This window comes from Pseudorasbora parva, chromosome 5, assembly GCF_024679245.1.
Source record: "Pseudorasbora parva isolate DD20220531a chromosome 5, ASM2467924v1, whole genome shotgun sequence".
NCBI classification, from domain to species: Eukaryota; Metazoa; Chordata; class Actinopteri; order Cypriniformes; family Gobionidae; genus Pseudorasbora; species Pseudorasbora parva.
The window spans coordinates 8,683,569-8,707,757 of NC_090176.1; the positions used below are offsets into that span (position 1 = coordinate 8,683,569).

Sequence of the window (24,189 nt, forward strand, 5' to 3'; positions counted from 1 at the left end):
ATACCTCTGCGTGTAGAACTAGCTTAGAAACACGCCGACTCTTTTGAAATCAAGTCTCTCGTGCAGAACGCTATTATTGTGGCACTTGAACTTTCTATGGAGAGTTTTCCAAATCAGCAACTTTCTGATAAATGAGCTCAGAGTACAAATTCAGTCAGAATGAACGAATATACAAACTGCTATGTATTTTATTAAAGGGGGGGTGAAACACTCAGTTTCAGTCAGTGTCATGTCAATCTTGAGTACCTATAGAGTAGCATTGCATCCTGCATATCTTCGAAAAGTCTTTATTTTTTTTATAATTATATAAGAAAGATGCGCTGTTCCGAGTCTTTCCGAAAAAAGCCGAGCGGGTGGGGGCGTGTCGTGTGAGCGGAGCTAAATAATGACGTGTGCGCGCTGCTGCTATTGTGTTGAGTGCGTCGTAAAGCTGTGTCATCCCTAACAGCGGGAAAAAAACTTTATTCAAAATAAAAATATGGCTTTTAATCAGATACAGCCATACATCTATGATCCGGAATCAGACCCAGAGGCTGCAGTTGAACAGGAGCAGCAGCAAAAACGACTAGAGCAGGACGTCTGTATGTGGTACAAGTTATACACTAACTATATAATATGCTTAGCGACTTGTGTTATTTACATATTTATACTTGAATTATATCGTCGTATTTTTGTCTTTGAAGGTGTACATGTGGGAAGTGCAGTTGTGCACACGTGTGTGTGTGTGTGTGTGTGTGTGTGTGTGTGTGTGTGTTTACGCGTGGTTTGTGTAGACAGTAAGCGGACTGGTTTTGCACCGCAGGCTAGTGTTTACATAGAAAGACACGGAATAGTAGCGCATTTGAATGAAGAAGCGCGCTTATTTAGTTCAACATATTTCCCCACTCTTTGTGTATTGTTGTTTGGAGTGCTTTTACAATACACAAACATAAAGTTACACATATAGTGGCCAGCTAAACAAATGTACACGCACTACACATCGCATGCTCCATTGATCAATTAACTATACGTGATCATGTTTGGGCTACTTGATGAGCATAGGCAAAAACACAGACATTTGAAGCAGTCTCACTCATCGCCTGCGGTTCTAACGTTGGGACCTTTATCGTTGGGACTGCTCCATCATTCAGCATTAGGCGATTGGGAAAATCCGGCGTCGAGCTGGGCCTTGTTTATGAAACAGTCGGCACCGAAATGCAGCGAACAGATATAAACATTCGCGCAACTCAGTTGCTGATCCGGAAAAGCAAATAACATCCACTGTTGCCTTAACGCGGGGTTTTTGGGGAATCTGTGCAGGACTGTCTTGGTCTGGCAACCAAAAACGCACTTTTTTGGTGACATTGTTATGTGCACATCACCTGTGCAGCGCAGCCTACGAGCCAGCGCTTTAATGGGCGTAGCCTGTTACTTTCGCTCTCTCCCTCTCTCTCTCTCTCTCTCTCTCTCTCTCTCTCTCACGCGCTTCCGGTAGAATTGTCCGTAAGGCCCATACAAGGAAATTCCGCCCCCACTAACGTCAATGGGGACGCATGATCTCAAAAAACTTGCCGAAACTTATGACTAACCGGAAGTAGTATTTTTGACAAAGAAATACTCCCATCAAACGTCCACCTTAACTTTTGAAACTTTGTCTATGTTTAGGATGGGAATCCAAGTCTTTAACAGTGTAAAAAGATCAGTATGCATGAAACAGCATTTCACCCCCCCTTTAAGATATGTTACTAGTTTATAGCTTTTCCTTGTTCAGCATTTCCATCATTGTACTTCTTCAAATCATGACAAAGTGATTATTTAAACATGATGATTTAAAATGTACCCAACAGATCAAGAGGACCTATTATGCCTGTTTTTACAAGATGTAATATAAGTCTCAGGTGACCCCAGAGTGTGTATGTGAAGTTTCCGCTCTAAATACCCCACAGATCATTTATTACACCATGTTGTAAATTGAGTGGAAGGAAATGCATGCAATTTTCGTGCATGTGTCTTTAAATGTACATGAGCTGCTGCTCCCCGCCCCCTATCCAGAAGAGGGAGGAGCCTGAACAGCTCGTGCCTCAGATACTCTGCCAAAAAAACTAAAACATCTGTATGGTTTTGATTATCATCTCAATCGCTGCAACACTCACATGACCCTGCAGTTCTTCATCATCATGAAAGTGTTTTATCTGAACGTGTATTAAAGCTATTTCAGTCTAAACTTTTGATATGTGGTTTTCTGAACGCACACGCTCGAAGCACACACACAGAAATCTGGATTTCAGACGGTGTGTCACGTGAGTATTAATCTAAAATCTCTTTCACGTCAAGGTTAAGTCAAAAACACACAACGTTCACATAAACACAGTCGGTTATGTCTGTGAACGTAAGCAGCAGGGAAAGTAATGGCATGTGTATATTAGATCTGTGTATTAAAGTGACAGCAGTGTAGTATACAGCATCTACTGCTTTATCTGCTGTTGATATGAATCAAACAGAAAATCACTCACTGCTCTTGATGAATAACTTTAATAGCTTTAATAAGAACACATTTCTTACTTGAATGCAGCTGTTAATGCTGTGGCGAGGAGATAAACATGGTGGACTGTGTACAGCTCACTGAGGGCGGGGTCTATGCTAATAGGGCGGAGTCTGTCAGCAGTCATGGGCGGGGCCTAACCATATGCAATTTCACACTGCACAGAAACTGAAAACGGTTTGTTCTGAGACGCTACTTATGATTTATGAGGATATAAAAAGAGTATTGGGTGGTATTTACCATTTATAGGGAGATTGTGTAAACACACTGCCAACACATTTATGTTCAAACTAGAGGTCTTCACGGGGCACCCGAGACCCGTGGACCCGGGATCCGACCCGGGACCCGTACGGGTTCGGGTCTATTTTTTAAATGGTCAGCCGGGTCCGGGTCGGGTCCTAATCTATTACTTCGGTTCCCGGGTCTGTTAATGTTGTAGCCTATGTAATACGTCAATCGGACTCACAGAACACCTGGCCGTGAGAGTCAGCGCGGCTTGTGTGTTTTGTGTAACTTACAAATTGCTAAATTAGGATAAGAAAAGTGTGAGCCGGGAAATGAGGTTTAGAAATGCACAACAACAACAAAAACACAAGCGCTCTCTCTCTCTCGCGCGCGCGCGCTCTCTCAGCCGTTTAGAAAGCGGGCAGATTTAATGCATGCGCGCGGTAATAATGTACTCAAGAATATATTTCAAATCAGCAACAAGACCTCAGGTGAACTGTCACATAAATGTTTTCTGTGATGCTCAAATTGCGTTAAAAAAAGGCTCTTATTTCAGGGTGCTCCAGCTGACGCGCGAGTGCAGTCTCAAGCGCGTGTCATGTTTCTATGGCAACCCGAGCTTCCGCAGTGACTGTAATGACTTTAAAAATAATATGAATGAACCGTCTTGTTTAATCTTAAAGTTCTGCTAGTCAGACTTGGCTCAGAGAGATTATGGCAAATAAATAATGGTAACGCAAGCGGCCATGGCACTAAACGAGCAATAGTTATTAGTTCAAAAGGGCAAACAGTCAAAGTTATTATGCGAATTAACTCATGGATCCGTCACTGTGAAATAAAATTGACTTTTACAGCTGAAATGAGTGAATTAAGTATGCTTGGAACAATTAATGAGGAATATTGTAATACATCACAATCAAGGTACAAGGGAGACAAAGGCTATCGTTAGGTAGGCTGACTGAGACAAAGTTATTTTTCGCAGATTGTTCATTAACTTGTTAACAGCAGTAACGTTATATTGTGTAATATGAGACAATCGGGTCCAGTCGCGTCTGTGTCTTCCCGGCGGGTTCGGTTCCAGCTATCAAATAATAGACGGGTCCATGTCGGTTCCGGGTAATATATTTTTGGCATTTTTCGGATCTGCACGGGTCCGGGTCCAGTTTTTAAAATAATAGACGGGTCCGGGTCGGGTCTGTGTTGAACATTGCGGGTCTCTTCGGGTTCGGGTGCAAATTTTTGGACCCGTGAAGACCTCTAGTTCAAACACTATTATTTATGTAATAGTGAATTTTGAATAATAGATCCCCTTTATTATCTACCTACATTAATTAGGTTATTACTAACCTACATTATTACAAAGTGCACTTTTAAAAGTGTGCTTATGTGTGTTAAGAAACATAAGCCTGAAATTGTACTCTCTTTTAAGTACATCTATTATTTTATTATACTTAGTAAAAAAATTAAATATAGCCTTCTATAAAAATATCTTTCAGTGAATTAATATCAGTGGTATATATGGTGAACAACGCCATTTCTTTGTTTTTAAAGGTTTTCAGGTTTCCCAGGAAAGTGTGAACAGATACTCGGCTGTAACGCATTTCATTTCTGCGGGAAGAAATATTGAAATAGTCTTTCTTGCTCATGTTTTTTTCATTCTCTCTCTCTCTCGCTCTCGATGGTGTGTGAGTTCGTCACAGTCTTCACACTGCTCAAATTGGCCAATCTTAATGTCAGTGAAATGTCAGCTGTTCGTAAGTGCGCGCTGTCCTTGCCACGCTGACATGCTGTTCTCTCTCGCTCTCCTCAGCATGTGGCTATACATCCACTTCATTTGCCATAAATAACATCCATAAGGACCCGGTGGGCGTCAAGCGGCCTCACCTAATACAGCCTTTACAGAGAATCAAAGAAAGTGACTGCTCTAACCTCCACGACAGACGACTTTTTCCACTTAAAACTCTTCTTACAAAAACAGCATATATTCTCCAGCAAATAAACACTGTTCCTGATGGGGGAAAAAGATTCAAAGACTACATAGAGACTGAAACTAAATGTGCGTAGTTACCTTAAGAAGCGATTTCTCATCGGATTTCTAAACAAACTCGAATAAAACCAATCATTTTGAGATGAGCACCTGACGTGCTCTCCCAGGGAAATGATTGTTTCATCCTAAAGACATGCTTAAATGGCCAAATTAGTTTTGTAGACAAAAATAAACTGCCTTTGTTTAAAAAAACTAAAATGTTCTTTTATATAATTTAATTGCACAAGTTGAAATGGATATTGAAGGAAAGCAAGTGTCCTGAGCGTTTAAAGTGCCTCTATTATGCTTTTTCACATATCACATTTCTTCCACTGAGAGCTGTTTGTGAATATGAATGTGAATGTGAAAGCTCTGCAAAGTTTCAAAGATCAAAATGCTTGATAAATGGATTTATTGTCGGCCAAAAAGAAAGAATCCCTTCTGAACCGCCTGAAACGAGTTGTCCATAATTCTTACACATAGGTTTGCAACACGGGCGTAATGCCTGCCAGCCTATGGTCTTCACTAGCTGTTGGTGAACAACGTCTACTGTACTTTGGCATTCAAACACTAGTTGTAGCTGAGACTGGGAGAGTTTGGTTCGTGTTGTTCATGTGGAGAAGACGCTGTTTTCTACTCTGCGAATCCACTGATCTACTTCCAAAAATGAGACTCGCGCCAGGATTGACACGGTAAAATCGACGCCATCGTTTCTATATCAGTGTGTATAAAGTGCTGAGGACGAGCTGTAATTCAGATATGGTGATGGGTGTTTTGTTTCCGATAGTGTCCGAAACAATAGTGTCCATCTCTTTAACAAAATCTGTGATGAAAATTGTTCATTGATGACCTTTTTTCCATGACTAATGCTGGCAGGTTTTTTGAGCCCATAAGTTACTACTTTGAACCACGACTCACGACTTTGTAGCATTCCAGTCAAAGTCACGTTAAACTGCCTGAGCGCGAGGCATTGCGGTAGCTAGATGTAAACAAAGCATGGCGGACCGTACGGGGCTTATGTGGACTGAAAACGAGCTAACACTAGAAAAGCTGCTGATAATGCATTGCATTTGCTGATAAACAACGTTAGAGCAATACCTTATTTTAAACGATAAATAAACTATTTGGTTTTTAATGTACGACTTTCATAAACACAGCAAATGTAGGGGCTGCCGTTTTTGTTTTCTTCGATCTCATACGAGTTAACAGGTGGGAAGTCACGGGTTTGACTGCCGTGCCGTTCCAGTGCTCTTTCATAGGTAGAAGGATGGAAAAACATGGGTTGCCTGGAACGCGGCATAAGACGAGACAACACCAACATCACTGAACGGTAACTGTGACTAGGGTGGCCAACTGTCCTGTATTAGCCAGGACGTCTGTATATTGGGCCTAATTGATTTGTCCCGCGACCTCCCTTGTCCTGTTTATTGACTCTACACTGATCTAACCACTGACTAAGGTGCCATTCACATATGTTGTGTCTTTTGCGTGCTCAAGTTCATTATTTTAAATGTAGTCGTGACAAACGCACTCAAATAGAGAGCAACGAGCAGTGTGGCGAGCACATTTTTCCAAGCCCGTCTATACCGCAGCGAGATGAAAAAAACACTTTAGTATGGGGAACACATATTTACTCTTAACTATGACTTTTGCCTCAATAAACTCCTAATTTTCTGCTTATTAATAGTTAGTAAGGTAGTTTTTGTAGCATTTAAGTTTAGGTATTGGGTAGGATTAAGGGATGTAGAATAATGTCATGCAGAATAAGGCATTAATATGTGCTTTATAAGTACTAATAAACGGACGATATCCTATTTATATGCATGCTAATAATCAACTAGTTAATAGTTAGTAACTGAACCCTAAAATAAAGTATTACCAAAAATACGTGTCTTTTCAGAATGCCGCAAGCAGTGCGCTTGCAGGTCATGTGACATCAAACCAACCAATCAGCTTCGGCATTTCCATAACAATGTTGAAAGCTCAGTTGATCATTTCTCATCTCCATAAATATATCTAGCAGTAGAGTTAATGCTAGCCTGGCTGGAAATCCATTTATTCTTTGCTGAAGCTTCTTCATCATCATGGAGAATGCGGCTCACGATTGCTTAGCTACGCCGGGAGCGTTTAGTTTGTCGGTTTAGTTTGTTCATGCAGACTAGGTGTGTGTGAGTACAATGCCTTTAAACGTGGCAGGAACATCTGTGTACGTATACATTTGTAGATTATAGTATTGCAAACAATTGATTATGATATTCACGGTGATACTGTAAAGAGAAATCATGTTGAAAACAGTTCTTTTTTTAAGATTCTTTGATTAATAGAAAGTTCAAAAATCAGCATTAATCTGAAATAGAAAGCTTTTGCAACATTAAAATGTCTTTACTGTCACTTTTGACAAATTTAACACATTCTTGCTGAATTAAATTATTAATTTATTTAAAACAATTTCTTACCGACCCCAAACTTTTGACCGGTAGTGTAAAATGCGACAAAAGCTTTCGATGGTTTGTAACAATTGACATTTATTTTTATGACGCTAAAATTCTTTTCAGGATAAAATTGTGAATTAATAGATTAAGTAAAACAAATGTGTTTATGTCTGAGAACCTATCCACACACTGAACTGCAGACACTGAAATCACACACACTCTGTGGTACAGTACAAATATTTTGAGTGTGCCTTATTGTTCTATAAAGAACCACGATTGTCCCTGCAACCCCAACTCCCCAACTCTATCAACATGCAATATCGTTGCCACAAAAAAAAAAAAGTAATGTACTAAAATGTAGTTAAAGAATAAAAACATGACCAAAATCACTGTTTTTGTTGAATAAGAGAGGAGACGAAACATTACAGACTGTTTTTAACAAGCCGCTACAAGTTTTTAAGCTTACGGTTGCCAGATTTCAAGCATTTAAATCCCTAAAACAGATTATTCGTCTGAAAGAAGAATGTCATATACACCAAGGACGACTTGAGGGTGAGTAAATCATGGGATCATTTTTGGGTGAACTATCCCTTTAATGTAATTAAAGTTTTAATTTTGAGAGAATTACATTTTCTTGTTTTGCCTGTTTTCATAATAGAGTGTATTAATTTCTCTGATAAATAGCCTATAATAAATGAAGAAGCTGGATGAGGTAAAGTAAACCATACATATGAGTTGACATGAGTTGAAAAAGTGCAGTAATTGTGATGAAAAAATATAACAATACATTTCTTAAATAAAAGGATAACAATCGTTGTGATTATAATTTTGAGCAAAATAAGCAAAATTGTTCATTAAGACATTACGCACAAACATAACTAGACTAAACAAAAACAGGGCACGTTTGACTATATATCATAAAAACATGCCTAATTTACATAGTAACTACACGTAGTCCACAGGCAGGTAAAATAAAAAACATGTCAGTAAAATGTCTAAAGTGGACGATCGAAATAAAGTGTAACCAAGCGTATAGCTGAAGACACGCAGCCAATGAAACGATTCATTTTTTACAACACATGAATTTGTGCTCTAAATACTCCTGAAACAACCGAACATGTAAGCTGACTGCTATAAATGAGTCTACCAAATGGATATATAAATGTAAAGGATCTGCTGCGGCTGCAGTCTTATAGTTTTAGTCCAGCAGTGAAACACTGCTTCCCATGATGGACAGGTGAGCTACAGGTAACGTGAGGGCTTGATTTAATGTGTGTTAGAGACCTCTTAAAGGAAAAGTTCACTCAAAATGTCTTAATTTACTCAACTGCCGAAAACTAGCACACAAGTTGTATGAACACTGTTTCCAATGTGAGGTATAGTGTACTGTATGTGCACTTGTATATTTTTTACAACTACGTTTGTAACACTACGTTTGTAACTTAAAGGGTCAGTTCAAACAAAAATGTTCTCACCCTCAAGCCTATGACAAGATTCTCACACATTTCTCTTAAAAAATTCTCACTGTAGACTTTTAATTCGTGACCGAATGTGTTTTGAGAATGAGTATGTGTTAAGTCTTAGTGAGATCTCCAAATTGTGTTTTACTGTGTGAAATTGTTTAAGTTATTGACAACAGTAGGGCCCTATAATTTCCGCGATCACGGAATCGCAGACGGAATCGCGGAATTGGCATATTAACCCGGAATCTCCATATAAACGCGGAATCTGGTGTTAACGCAGATTTCCCCGGAATTTTACATATTTGTAATGAAATTCTGTGCCGTGTGGGAGGAGAACGTATGTCTGAGGAAAGTGCAGATGGGGGGAAGCAAATCTTCGCGACACAACCCCTCCCGTCATTTCAGCTCGCCCTTCAAAACAATGAAAGTATGGCGAAGTTGGTCTCCACGGCTCTGCTTTCGCCAGCGAAAAAGTTAAGAAACTCGACGCTAACGGCGGTTTTACACTGCACGCGCAGGCGGCGCAGAAGCTTTGCGTATGGAGAGCGGGAGCCGCGCGCTCGTTGTGCTCAGGCAGCATTGGTCGCGCGCGCACCTGAACCGCGGCTCGTGTATTGCACAGACAGACAAATATTGTCCATTCTGTCAGATTTTCCGGTGTTCTGCTCGACCCCTGTCATCTCGTGCTTTGATTTATAATAGGCACATTAGGCAGCAATGCATATCTGCTGCAAATGCGACCGTTTTCCCCTCTGTTAGTCTGTTCCAAACATGCATTTAACATGCTGTATATGGGTAGTTTACATGATAAGTAACCTTAAAGTTAAAATTAAGCATCTAGTTTCAATCATTTAAAGGGGCCTTTGAAGTTGGGGGAAAAAACTTCTGGCAGTGTTGTGTTTTCGTGTATTTTTATTTTTCACAGCTCTGGAGATCATAATGGTGATTTTTAAACACACAGAACAAATCACTACATGATGTCATGGTGAAATGTGTTATTTTTTAATATTAATTTTCAGCTTTAAATGTTTTACTTAATAGTACTGTATGTAAAAGTGTCAGGGTTCTGTCACTTCGGTCTAGCTTTCTCTTGGTTTGGTGACAGAGTCCTGACACTCCTGTATTTTGTCCAGTCTTGTGTGAGCATGCAGCTTTGAGCATGCTCGAGCTGCGTGCTCTTCTGTCCCTGTCATTTTCTGTGTGGGGCGTGGTGTTGGGGTCCCAGCACTTCTGTCTAGTTGGGTTTCGGTTTTGTGTTGGGATTCGGACATTCATGCTCCTTGTGTTTTGTCTTCTGTTGTGAGTGCACAGAATGAGCATTCGCTCATTCTTGTGCACTCTGTGTGGTTGTGTGTGTGCACTGTCCTGTCTGTGTGTTTTGTGTTGTGTAGCATGCAGCTGGTGTTTTACTTGCTGCATGCTTTCTTGTTGTCATGTTTCGTGTGAACATGCAGTTTATGAGTTTTCATTAACTGCATGTTTATGTCATGTTTGGTGTGAGCACATGTTCATGTGTTTCCTTGTCCCATGTGCTCTCATGTCAATTGTCTAACCCCACCCACCTTGTTTCCTGATTATTGGTTCATTTGCCCCACCTGTCTTCTCCCATTACCCTCGTTTGTTTGCTCCCCATTTAATCTCCTTGTGTTTGCAGTCCTGTACTGGATCGTTGTCAAACCTTCCTCGTCAAACCTTCCTCGTCAAACCTTCCTCGTCAAACCTTCCTCATGTTTCCCTGCTCCTGAAGTCAAGTCCAGTCAAGCCAAGCCAAGAAAAGTCAAGTCTTGTTTGTCCCCCTCGGGGTTGTTTTTGTTTGTCTTGTTTTGTTTGATTTTTATAATAAAGAGCCCATTCTTCCTGCAATTGAGTCCTCGCTCCTTTTCCACCCTACAAACCCTGACAAAAAGATGATTCTTATGATTTTTTTTTTAGCTCTTTTTAAAAAAAATTACTTGAAAGAAAAAGCTACTGGAGCACTTTCATTTTAACTTATATAAACTATTATAATTTATTTTACCAGAAAGTTTAAAGCTAATAACCATTAATACTTGAAGTACTTGAAGTGCAGTGTTATGTCAAATATCATATTTGTCCTAAAAAGTAAATCTGATGTTTGTTACCTCAATAAATTTAAGGTCATTCCTATTTTTTGTTTTATGTTCTATTATATTAACATTAAAAGCACACTCTTTTTTCACCAAAATAAAAGTAAAGGGTAAAAAAAAAAATGAATTGCCAAACATTTTAACGGAAAAAAAGGAATCTGCAAAAATTAAAATGGAAAAAACGGAATTTGCAAAAATTAAAACGGAAAAAACGGAATTTAGGAAAAAATAAAACGGATTTTATAGGGCCCTACAACAGAATACACAATTAGCTAAATGAGTTTAGGCAACTAAGAACTTTGTTCAGCCAATGGGTTTTAGTAATTGAGAAAAACTGTAAACCATTAAAATATGAGGAAAATATTGTATTTATTTATTTATAATACTTTAAATTTAAGGGAATAACAAAACAATTAACTTGGTATTAATCTGACAAAATGATTTGGTAAACTACAGCTGCAGATTTATAGCCTGACAATCCAGACCCACATCAAGATGTTTGGTCTGGAAACACACCATTGACAGCTCAATCCGAGGGTCGGGATAAACGGTTGTCTTTCAAACTCCCTCTGCACGCGATAGGATAGCGCTACACCAACCAGAGCAACGAAGGTGAAGCAGAGCTCGTTGACAGATTAATCATTCGCCGTATCCGATCGACAAAACTCTGAACACATCTTCCCTTTTTAAGAATGACTTCAGTGCCGTTCTTTGTTCTTTTCTCAGAGAAAAGCTTAACTCCAAGTCTTCCAGAGTCGCGGTCAAAGCTGATTCGAAAGACCGCCGTTCGCCAGTTTCTGTGTTTACTAGAAGCACGCAAACGCAACTCGGCCATCATTATGTTAAGCCCCGCCCACCGACTCTATACACAATGTGATTGGCCCGACCAGAGTTTGCAGTTAAAGCTCAGGGCCGGGTTTCCCAATAACAATGTATCTTAGCTATAAAAAGCGCGTTCTACGAGGGAAGTTACGATCACTCGCAGCAATTCCACGTGCGTTTCCCAAAAATGTACTTAACATGAACGCGTGAGAACGCGCTCTAAGTGCTACTTAAGAGTCGCTGTCCATTTGCAAAGTGCTGAAATATATGCAAGCCTGACAAAAAGGAAGAGGGCACTGCAGAGGAATGTCCAATACATGGCTGGTTTTCGTGCACGTCAGCAAGTCATATTATCACAATGCACTTGAATAAAGTTAAAGGTGTAATCTGCCGATTGTCCTGTAGGTGACCTCATTACGTTCTCTTCTTACGATACACTTAGAGCTTTACGATTACTCCAGAGTACTCGTAGATCTACGATCATTTTCAAGTGCTACTTAAGTTACGATGCTTTTGGGAAACAGACCTTAATATTAAGATCACTCATACGATCATTTTGACGATCAACGTAGGCTTACGATGCTTTTGGGAAATGCAGCCCAGAAGGGTATTGAGAGTTTCTAGACGACACTCGCGGACAGATTAGATTTGCTGCCGCTAGGGTGCGTCTAGATTTCTAGGCTATCAGATTTACTATGCATACACAAACAAAAAGCTCACAGGCAAAACCACACATTGACTACAACATAATCAGTTATTAATATTTCATTAGCCTCTTACTCTTACTCTTGGTTTTGCATGTGTTCATGCATTTTTATTTGTATACTAGCCTGGCGAAAATAATTTCCACACAATTTGGCATCTTTCATTGCGTTATCACAAATAAAGCAATCAAACTATGCAATATGCTTGCAGAATTGCTAATAATATTTGAGTAAAGATGCTAGTTTGACCACTGCAGCACTATTTTAAAGCATGACTACAAATTATTAAAACTAATGATTTAAAATGTACTGTAAAAGTTTTACTTTATTTGAGTGTACTTTTAAAAAGTGAACTTAAAGGGTTAGTTCACCCAGAAATTCAAATAATCCCATAATTCTGTATGACTGTATGGTGTATTGTTTACTGACTGCTTGATAGTGTATATCATTTTGATCACTTATTTTATGATTTGAGAGCAGTGTTTGATTTTGAACACAGGTGTTTTGGGGCGAAAGTTTCATTTTGACTTTTTTGATTTGAGTCCGAGGTTTTGTAAATAGTGCTTGAAGAGGAGGTTTTGTGTTTAATGTTTTCAGAAAATGGACCAAAGGTTTTAGCAAATGAGAAAAACTGTAAACTTGTAAACTCAACTGTAAACTCAAACTTGTAGTGTCATAAAAACAATGATCCCCTCGAGACATCACTTTTGGCCACTATTATAATATGAATATTCTTCTTATTATGGACTACTAAAGAAACAAAAAGACCTGGAAAAACATGAGAGTAAACGATGACAGAAAATGAAATGAGAGAGAGAGAGAGAGAGAGAGAGAGAGAGAGAGAGAGAGAGAGAGACTCACCGGCGTGTTGGACTGCTCGATGAGTTTTCTCTCCCACATCTTCAGCCGTCTCTCTCTTTCTTTCAGCTCTTGTTCTTTGGTGCTCAGATCTCTCTCCAAACGCTTCAGACGGTCTAGAGTCGCCTCAATCTCACACCTGCTCACACAATACACATCATATTCATCAACGAAATATCTTGATAAACATAAACAAGTGATTAGCTTGTTTGCTAATTAGAACATACATTAATGTTTTACTGCATAATGTGTCATACATTGATGTACTAATATACAAATATTTATGGAGATTTACATGATTATATTTTAGATTGGATAAAAAAAAAGTAATATATTTTTTAACATTAAAATTTTACAAATGTTATACCCACATTCACAGTGACAAATTATCAATATTAATAAAATTTCACTGGACTATGGAACAAACTGTATACCCACAGACACACTTTTGGATCACATCGACAATTTAACAACATAATTATACATTTTGGAGGCAAAACCACAGAAAAACCTCTTCAAAATTGTGTGTATATATATATATATATATATATATATATTAGTGCTGTCAAATGAACTAATCACATCGAACATAAAAAATGTTTTATATAATATGTATATAAATATAATATAATATGTGTGAGTGTGTGTGTAGAATTAATAAAGAATTTTATTAATAAGTATGAACTTTGGGACAAAAATCATTTATTAAACTATAATCTGTTCAAATGCACCACACTAATTGCTAATAGTGTTCATATTTTTGGTTAAACCTGTCTAAAACTGTTACTCATTTCAAGAATATGCATTAGAAAATTATAATATAAAATCTATATAAAAAAATAAAAAAATAGCTCTAAAAATGTATTGTTTTGAAGAAATTGTTGCTTTTCAATGATTTTACTGGTTTGTCCACCACAGTATACAAAGAAATGGATAAGAATAATTTCTAAATGCTGCCTTTATTCTCTAGACAGAATAAATGTTGCCATAAGAACATAGATAAGAGAAGGTTGCCAAAAGAATAGTTGCCAAGATATTTTCTCAGCTAGCTGGCAATATTCAGAGCAGAATCACCCAATGGTGTTTCTTTAATGATACGCTCTAAAAATGGTTATTTCATATTTGTGTCAAATATGGATGAACTCAACTGTTGGGTTAAACATTTTATTTAAACCTTTTAAACTAGTTGTTTGGTTTGTCCACATTTGACCCAAACATGGGTTGAAACAACCCAGCATTTTTTGAGTGTAGGTAAGTACAGTCACTGTTCATTTGTATTATCTGATTTACCCAGCAGAGGGAGCTACACAATCTCTCCAGACAGAAGTTATTTATAAATGGACCGGAGCTGGAACTCAAACACCCGGCCGTCCCGTCGAGCCCCACCCATGAGGCCCTGCTTGCTCAACTTTAACACCACACTTCCTGTGTGACTGATGTCCCTATCCGTCTCCTTTCTAATAAATGCCACTGGAATTTCACAATCATATGGGTCCTAAAGTTCCCCTTTTTGACACGTCACATTTCTTTTCTTCATTTGTTGTTTCTCTAGAATCTCCTGTCCCTGTATCCTGGCCCAATCCCAGATGCTCTTAATATAGCAGGACTTTCTAGACCACCAGAACACAAAGATCTGGTTTCACAAACTTAGGCCTTAGTTCAATTAGGACATTTAAGTAGCTTTTATGAACATGCCTGAGAAAAAAAAAATACATTTACATAAAATAAAATGTTCATCTGGAGAAAAAACAATGGCACTGACATATTGTAAGATATATTGCTTTCCGTTAAGACAACTCAAACATGCATTTTAGTCTGGGACTCGATTAAAGGGGTGGTTCCGTGGTTTTTTTCTAGGCTTGGTTGTGTTTATGGGGCGCAGTATAACATGCCTTAATACTTCTTTTTTTTTTTAAACGCCTTATTTTTCTTCTATTCTCCCTTTATTCCACACCACTGTCCTTTGAGCGGCTCGTTTGCTTCCTGCTTCTATGAAGCCCATCCCTCTGAAAAACGCAATGGTCTTAGATTGATTGGATGGCCAAATGTAGTTTCCTGTATTTTTATTGGCTGAAGTGCTAAGCACAGGTTGCCGGAAAGGCCACGCCCCTTCCCATTACGGGCAGAAGTCACATCTGCGGAGACTAGCGAGGGTTTATGATGTCACCAACCCAGAAAGAGGCTCGTTGTAGTCCAAACCGGCCGCTTTTGTAGGCAATAAACTGCCGTAACTTTAAAAGACAATATCTCCGTTTGCATTGAACTGTCAGCGCTGTAACTTTGCAGAAACTGTTTATGCTCAAGCAGCGACATTACACACTAACTAAAGTTAAACAAGTAAAATCGCATGCAAACAGCCCTTTAAGGCTTGTCTGTGAAACCAGAGGAATGTGTGTGAAGAGACACGCATGGTAGTCCGAAAAAAACCTATATCACATTTAAAGCACCACTTTGATTACTTAATTAAAACTTTATAGCATTTAAACTCCAGTTTTCAAATGAAAATGGGTTGCATTTTTTACAGTGTGTGGTAAACAGGTAATTGTATAGGCAGGTAGATGAGTGTGTAATCATTAGTGTGTTAGTGTACCTCCATTCTGCTTTATTGTGCAGGAACGTGTTGCACTCATCCGGTAACTGACTGTCGTTCCACATGGACTCCAGCGTGGACAGGATGTGCTTAAACATCGGCCTGTCCTACAACACAATCACAATCACAACATCTGCATTAGAACATCAGCATTTCAGACACACACACTTTCTGAAACACTGTGGAAAGGTTATACACTGATGATTGGCTTACCTGGCCAATAAAGCATACTCAAATTCTGTAAATAAAATCAATAAAACTACACCAATATCTCACAAGCACTCTTTAATAAAAAAGACTTTAGCATACTTTAAAAAAAAAGAGTACTTCATATGAAAATAATATACTTAAAGGATTAGTTCACTTGAAAATGTTAGGGGCAGTACCTCCGCCTACGTCTAGCATGAGCTTTCCCACGTGATTACACAATCCATGGTGTGTCACAGAGCAGGGCAAGATGAGCAATTTAGGTTAAAAAGTATATAAATTATTAATTGTCCTTGAAAATGATAGATGGTCTGGCTAGATAAGACCCTACGATCGGTCAGAGCCTCTGAAGCCCTTCCTCTGAAACTGCATTGATTTGGACCCTCAACCCGTTGGCTGCCATTGAAGTCCATTATGTGGAGAAAAATCCTGAAATGTTTTCCTCAAAAAACTACATTTCTTTTCCACTGAAGAAAGAAAGACACGGACATATTGGATGAGATGGGAGTGAGTAAATTATCAGGACATTTTCATTTTAAAGTGAATCAATCCTTTAAGTGTGAACTGCCAATTGCAAGTCAATTGCAATGAAATAAAAAAGTAAAAGAGATTTATTTTATTTTAAAAGAAAACTAAGAGTGTTTTTGACCCACATAAGTAGGACTTCACAATTACTCCTATATTGTTTGAAATATGATTAAATCATAGTGTTGAGTGGATGATAAGTATTTATGCTCCACTAAAATATACTTTAATGCTCTTTCCATATTAAAGCTTATATATTTTATTTAAATATAATTTATTTTATTTATATTAAAGTAATTTATAATAACGTAATTTATTTGTAATTACACATTGGTAAAGTTTATGTTGCAATTTAGTACTTTTTAAATGTATTGACTTTAAATATAATACTGAAAAACACATTAGTTAAGATAATAATCAAGTGCTTTCCATGTGCTTTAGTATGTTAACTAAATATGTATGTTTAGTTAACACATCAAAATAAATGTACTTCTTTTAAACACGGCAAACGAATATTAAAACAATTTGTACTTTAAAGTAAAACTTTTAATTTGACTATAAGTGAACATCATGAAAGTGTCCAACTTTTTATTTAATTAATATATTATCTGCAAGCACAGTTTCTTAAAAATGTACTTTTAAGATTTTGAAGTTAACTACAAGTGCACATTCAATACAATTATGTGCTCGACTTTTCCACAAGGGCTTGAAAGGTTGAAACGGTTGATAACAGCAGCAGGATGTGTGCCACAGCTAATGTTTGTTGCCTATTATGACCCTTTTACGAGCTGTAAAATAACTCTCAGATGTTCCCATAGTGTGTATGTGAACTTTTACAGCTCAAAACCCCCTCAGATAAATTTTTATAGCATGTTACAATTGTTACTTTTGGGGGGGTAAGCAAAAACATGCCATTTTTGTGTGTATCCCTTTAAATGCAAATGAGCTGGTGCCTCTGGCTCTCTTTCAAGTGGAGGGCGGAGCTTCAAGAGCTCATGCTCTGGCATACTGGCAACAACAAAACAGGACAATCTCACGCACTGAAAATGTCAGAAACTCTCACTAGCGGTGTTCAGTTCATACCGGGATTGCTCAAAAATGCACACAGGCCAGATAATATCTACTGCATGGAGATAGAACAGGTATAGTTTAGTTTAATTACAATTAAAAACTTATGTTGTCATCTTGCTTTTATCCACTGTTAGTAAAAGCCTGTTGTAGCGGACCCCAGCCAAAACATTACTGATGATTTTATTAGTTTATTGTACTTCACTCTAAAGATGAAGCGTCTGTTTTACTCCACAAAATCACTGTAAGAGCTGAATACAACACGAGAAGTGTACACAGTACAACGTCTTATCCTCCTTCTCCCTTCCATTATCATCAACGAACATAGCGAAGTACACAGAAACACTCATTATAACTAACAACAAGGCCTTTTGCCTTTTTGGGGGGTGATTAATAAACTAGTAAACTTTATATCTGTAAAACAACTCGGATGAACTGTAATAAAGTGTGTGCTCTCCCTAAACTGGACCACTAATCCAGCTGGTACTGATCCATTTTCTGTTCCAACTTTTTAACAAACCCTGTGTTTTGTATTGTTTGCATTGAACCTCGTTCACAAAGCAGTCTAAAATGATTCGCGCAGACATAAACAAATGTAGGTGTGTGATTCTTGAATTGAGGTGTGTGATTTTCTTCAAAAACAAAGCGAATGTTGGGAGTACATGAAGACTGTTATGTTCATTCTTAAATCCAACAACAAAACACCTGAGAGACAACTCATCTACTAATACAGCTGAGTTTGTGAAGGGGGCAAAATAACAGCATTTCGACAGCATGGCAACAATACTTAATACAACAACAACTCTTCTTAAAATGGGCTCTCCCATTTGTTGCATGTTCCCGAGGGCGGGGTTTATGTAAATTTTGCGTTTGTGATGTCACCAACCCCCGGAAGCAACTCATTGTAGTCCCTACCAGCCGTTTGTTGTAGTCCTTTAAAAGCGATTTCTCTAAAATAAAATCTCTTCCTTTGCTCTGAACTTTGAGCGTCGTAACTTTGCAGATGTTGATGTCTCAAACCGCAACATTACACACTCACTAAAGTTTAAAAAAGAGAAATCATAATCAAGGACCCCTTTAACAACAGCTGTGTGTAGCTCAAGTTGTATTCTGAGTGTTATGATCCTGTTTTCTGGCACGCCCGTGCTCTGTGAGTGACAGGCGGATGAATTTATGAAGCTCACTTAAATGAGTGTGAGCATTCAGAGGAGATGTGTGACCTGACAAAGTGAAACTGAGAGCGGAAAAACAAGCCCTGACATGAGCCAGATGAAATGAACTTTGATTGGATGAAATAAAAATGTCAGGATAAGAGACAGTCATATATTAATAACGACAGCAGTTATTAATGTCCTGACTAAACAGCATATCTTATCTATTACTCATGCATTAATGTATTGCACTTTAATGTGGAGTAAATCTACTTTAAGCACTGCATAATTACTCCATTAGTATACTGCAACATATTTCTACTGCATTGCAATCTTTGTAATTATGTAAGGTTTATTGTGCAATGCAATATTAAAATCATAACAATTTATGCAATATTTGCAAAAGAAGGTCTCACAGGATAATCATAATGTAAAAGAGATGATCCACCAGTCTCATGTCGTTCCAAACCTGTATGACTTGGTTTTGCATGACTGAGTTTGGTTTAGTCAGTGGTCATGATCTACTATATGACCTAATCTACATATAGAGGGAAACATGTGTATTTGCTTGTTTGTTTGTTTTTACTTACTTTGGGTTCCGTCACCCAGCAGCTTCTCATCAGACAGGCAAAACTGGCCGGGCAGCAACTGGGAATCGTCAACCTCTGCAAAACACACGTGACACACGTCAAAAACCACACATCAACCTTCTGAACGAACACACTTCATCAGTGAGCCAATCAGAAGCTCCCATCACCTCGTTCTTCTCCACCACCAGCCAGGCCACCTGCAGACCCTCCAGACCTTTGAAGGGAATTTCACGCGTCAACATCTCCCACAGGACCTGAAAGAAACCTACTTATAATTCACAGCTATATGATACAGAGAAATACAGTATCTGTGGAAACAGACCCAGTGAATCCACCAACTGACAAACAATACTCTATGTTACAGCCAAATGTATTAGCTTTCCTGAAATTATACTTGGTTCAAAACTTAAATATTGATTTAATATTAATACAAATATTTATTTTCTCAACGACAAAAAAAGGTCAATTTATAGAGCTCTGGAAAAAATTAAGAAACCACTGAATTTTTTTCTTAAATCAGCATCTCTACATGTATGGACGCCATTCCAATCCAATGTCTGTTGAATTCCAACACAGGCACATCTCATTATACTGAATCAGGTGCTGATTAGGTGATCACCTGAACCAAATCTTATTTAATAAGGAAAAGTATAAAAAAACACTTCTGTGGTCATCCCTATCCTCTTGCAGTAGGACTAGCTGGATGGCAAAAACAGTGCTAGTAGTGACTCAAAAGTAATTGGAAACAAAAAATAACTATTGGCCATGCCAAAAAAGTTGAAAACGGAAGTTTTGAGAGAAGATAAGAAGGGTTCAATTCTGGCTTTACTGGCAGAGGGATACAGTGAACGGCGGTTCATAAGAACAAGGTCAAGCAGCAGACATTGGGGACAACAAAGCTACAGACCGGCAGAGGGCAAAACTGACTCTCCACCGACCGAAATGACCGCCAACCCATTCGAATGTCACTTGACAACCTTAGGATGACATCAAGTGACCTGCAAAAAGAATGGCAAAAGGCAGCTGGGGTGAAGTGCATAGCGAGGAAGGTTCAAAACATGCTCTTAGGGGCTGGGCTGACGTCGGGCAAAGCTAGAAAAAAGCCCTTCATCAAAGAGAAGCAAAGAAGAGCCAGGCGTAGGTTTGCAAGAGACCATAAGGATTGGACTGTAGACGACTGGAGTAAGGTCATCTCTGATGAGTCCAGTTTTCAGCTTTGTCCAACACCTGGTCTTCTAATGGTTAGACGGAGGCCTGGAGAGGCCAACAAGCCACAGTGTCCCGCACCCACTGTGAAATTTGGTGGAGGATCGGTGATGATCTGGGGTGCTTCAGCAAGGCTGGAATCAGGCAGATTTATCTTTGTGAAGGACTCATGAATCAAACCACGTACAAGGTTGTTCTGGAAGAAAACCTGCTTTCTTCTGCTCTGACAATGTTCCCCAACTCTGAGGACTGTTTTTTTCCAGCAGGACAATGCTCCATGCCACACAGCCAGGTCAATCAAGGTGTGGATGGAGGACCACCAGATCAAGACCCTGTCATGGCCAGCCCAATCTCCAGACCTGAACCCCATTGAAAACCTCTGGAATGTGATCAAGAGGAACATGGATGGTCACAAGCCATCAAACAAATCTGAGCTGCGGGAATTTTTTGCACCAGAAGTGGCATAAAGTCACCCAACATCAATGTGAAAGACTGGTGGAGAGCATGCCAAGACGCATGAAAGCTGTCAAATCAAATATTGATTTCTGAACTCTTCCTAAGTTAAAACATTACTATTATCTTGTTTAAAGATGAATATGAACTTATTTTCTTTCCATTATTTGAGGTCTGACAACACTGCGTCTTTTTTTTATTTTGACCAGTTGTTGCTTTCGGCAAATTAATGTTCTAAATTACAATATTTTTATTTTAAATTTGGGAAAAATGTTGTCAGTAGTTTATAGAATAATACAAAAAATTTAATTTTACCCAAACACATACCTGATACCCGCAGATAAACACTTAAAATATAAAAGTTGGCATCAGCCTTTATGAAAAAATGATTCCGATATGGCTTGCTGATATGATAACGCGTTGATATCCGCCTGCAATAACTCACGTGTGCAAGGGGTGCTATAGGGAAAAGATGTCAGCATGTCAGCAGTGTGGCCATTGTTGAAGTGAACTTGTATGTCAACAAGTAAACACATTGCATGTTTAGTGATTTATATTGACAGTTTTTAAATGCTGCCTTGAATTCGTGAATGCGTGCACAGAAGGACGTGAGCGGCAACAGTGACTCCCCGCTCTCTCTCTAGTACATGCCGGTAAAATGCTATATATATTTCGTGGGGGCGTTGTTATAGTAACAAAATGACAAGTAGTATACAAAAATATATTTAAGTTACTACTTTTTTTGAATAAATAAATCAGTAATGATGTCATAAATCACAAGCATGACACTTGTAATAAATACTTTTATATACAGTTTATTAATCAGTAATACAATTTTATGAAATGGGTGATGAAAAATAATCCAAGAAGCTCTAAAAGAATTGTAGAATTTTTTATTTGAAGCTAAAGACAGCATCAACGGATGTCATGACACCCCCACTTCATGTTAAATCCAAAAATAAAATATTTAGGCGGCATCTGTGTGGGGTGAAATATCACTGACTTTACAATAATCATTTTCAGAGCTTTTAATATACTCTTATATTATATAAATAACTTTATTAACAAGTATTTATCTTTAACAAGTATCCTTTTAGTAAGAAGACCTTAGAAATCTGAAACCAGAATGAAAAAAAAAGTTTTTGCTAAAAATGCAAAGGTAAAAAATGTACGTATATCGGTATCTGCATCGGCCAAAATGAGCTGAAAAATATCGGCATATCAGATATCTGCAAAAATCCAATATCGTGCATCCCAAATTAGTGTGCGTGTCCAATTACTGTTTCTTTTTTCAAGCAATTTTCCATTAGCCAAAGTTTTTTTTTGCAATCGATAAAACTGATTTATTGGCAAATTTAGTAAGATTGATAGCTGCATTAAAATATAAATACAACATTAAAAAGTCAACCACTGATGGTTTTGTGTTGATGTACAGCGAGTACAGAATGACAGCTAGCAGTTCCTTGGTAAAGTTTGCTTATCATAAAAACCAGGAAGTAACCATGGACATTGAGACCTACCATCTGGCCAAGTTTCAATTCTCTAGGCCTAACGGGTTCGTCATCACCATCAGTTTTATGGCAGAAGAATATTAATACAATTACAATACAATACAAGACCATTTCAGCGCTTGAACCCCTAATGAATGGCACAGCCTTTTCTCTATTTTTTCAGTGCAAGTAGCTAGAAGCACTAGCGTTGACGTTGACACACTCACCACTCCGTAAGAGTATGTGTCACAGGTCTCCGACACAGGAAAGCTCTGGATGACTTCAGGGGCCATCCAGGGAAATGTGCCCACCAGAGACATGTGGGTGGTGTGAGAGTGAAACTTAGACGCCCCGAAATCACAAATCTGAGGGAATGGAGGGTCCAGATTATCAGCAGACTTTAAATATAAAAGAACTTGATTCTGATTCTGTATGTATGAATAGACAGTCATCATGTACCTTGGGAACTTTATCTGCTGTCAGCACAACTGAAAAGAAACAGAAGGTCTTCAGGTCATAAAAACTGAACTCAAATATATATATATATATAGCCTTTATTTCACAATGTTACAAACCATTCCGGGACTTGAGGTCTCTGTGAATGACTGTAAACGGGGCTTCAGCGTGCAGATAGTGGATGCCTGTGTGAGAAAACACAACATACCAGCAAACGAATTGTGAAAGACTGGAATTAGATTTTGTTATTAGTCATTTTTACACCGAAGGTCCTTAAAGAAATATCTGAGTTAAAATAACATCATCTGCTGCTTCTCCCGTTTCTCTGTGTATAAACAAACAGGAAATGTGTTTACAGTGCTGAGATTATAATGAAGCCCTGAGAGGTTCAAGCTTGTATTTTTGCTGAAGTGCTTACACGGCTATCAAAAGTATGGAATAATTAAGATTTTTTAAAGATGATTTGAAGTCTCTTATACTCACCAACGCTGTATCAAAAACACAGCTATTTTTTTAAAGCTGTTTTCTATTTTAACATATTTAAAAATGTATTTAAAACTAATTAAAAATTATTCCCTTGATGGTAAAGCTGCATTTTCAGCATCATTACTCCAGTCTTCAGTTTCACATGAAATGACAATAATACATTAGTTAGTAGAAAACTTATTTTAAATTGTATTTATATTTTACATTATTACTGTTTTCTTCAGTATTTTTAATGTAATAAATGCAATATTGGCAAAAGACTTCTTGCTAAAAAAAAAAGGGATCATGAATTGAGAAATCATATTTCCCTAGACAGAGGTCATTGTACTGTTAAAACATCCTGTAAGATTCAGAACTCAAACTTCCTTGTTAGTCAAAAACAGCTTTTATTGAAACCAAGTTCAGAAACAGCTTATTTGGAATTGTGTCACATTATATGACTGCTAATGCATCATCACATCTTTGGCCCCGCACACTGGCGCGTCAGTGAGACCTGTCATGCTATCCTAATCCAAGGATCCTAATGCTAGGAAAGTGGTTATTTGTGTTAAACTATGTGAATGTCTCAGTACCAGAGCATTATTTGTTTATTCGGTACAATTCACTGTGGATTCTTCGGTAATTCAACCACATTTCGGCACAGGCGTTTTGGACCTGACAGTAATGCCAAAACATATAAGTAACCGTATTAGTACTAATGGCTGATCTGTGACCAGTGTGTCACAGCTGTCTTTAGTTTAGTCTTTGCTGTGTTCATTTCCTGTCTGTCTGTCAGATGTGTTATGGTTATACAGGGTATGCATTGACGTCA

At 38.2% G+C, this 24,189-nt stretch overlaps 1 protein-coding gene across 3 annotated transcripts in view; it reads right to left on the bottom strand.

Annotated features, from left to right (window-relative positions):
- Window positions 1-24,189, bottom strand: part of map3k20a (mitogen-activated protein kinase kinase kinase 20a) — a 76,241-nt gene that overhangs the window by 28,112 nt on the left and 23,940 nt on the right. For all 3 annotated transcript variants that reach the window (XR_010904975.1, XM_067443164.1, XM_067443162.1), the window contains 7 exons: window positions 23,012-23,077; window positions 22,896-22,924; window positions 22,664-22,801; window positions 19,455-19,541; window positions 19,288-19,362; window positions 15,747-15,853; window positions 13,160-13,295 (listed from right to left, as the gene is read on the bottom strand). Coding sequence is in view for 2 of the 3 variants with exons in the window: in XM_067443164.1 (XP_067299265.1) it covers window positions 13,160-13,295; window positions 15,747-15,853; window positions 19,288-19,362; window positions 19,455-19,541; window positions 22,664-22,801; window positions 22,896-22,924; window positions 23,012-23,077 (638 nt within the window). In the remaining variant the exon portion in view is untranslated. The remainder of the gene's footprint in view (window positions 1-13,159; window positions 13,296-15,746; window positions 15,854-19,287; window positions 19,363-19,454; window positions 19,542-22,663; window positions 22,802-22,895; window positions 22,925-23,011; window positions 23,078-24,189) is intronic.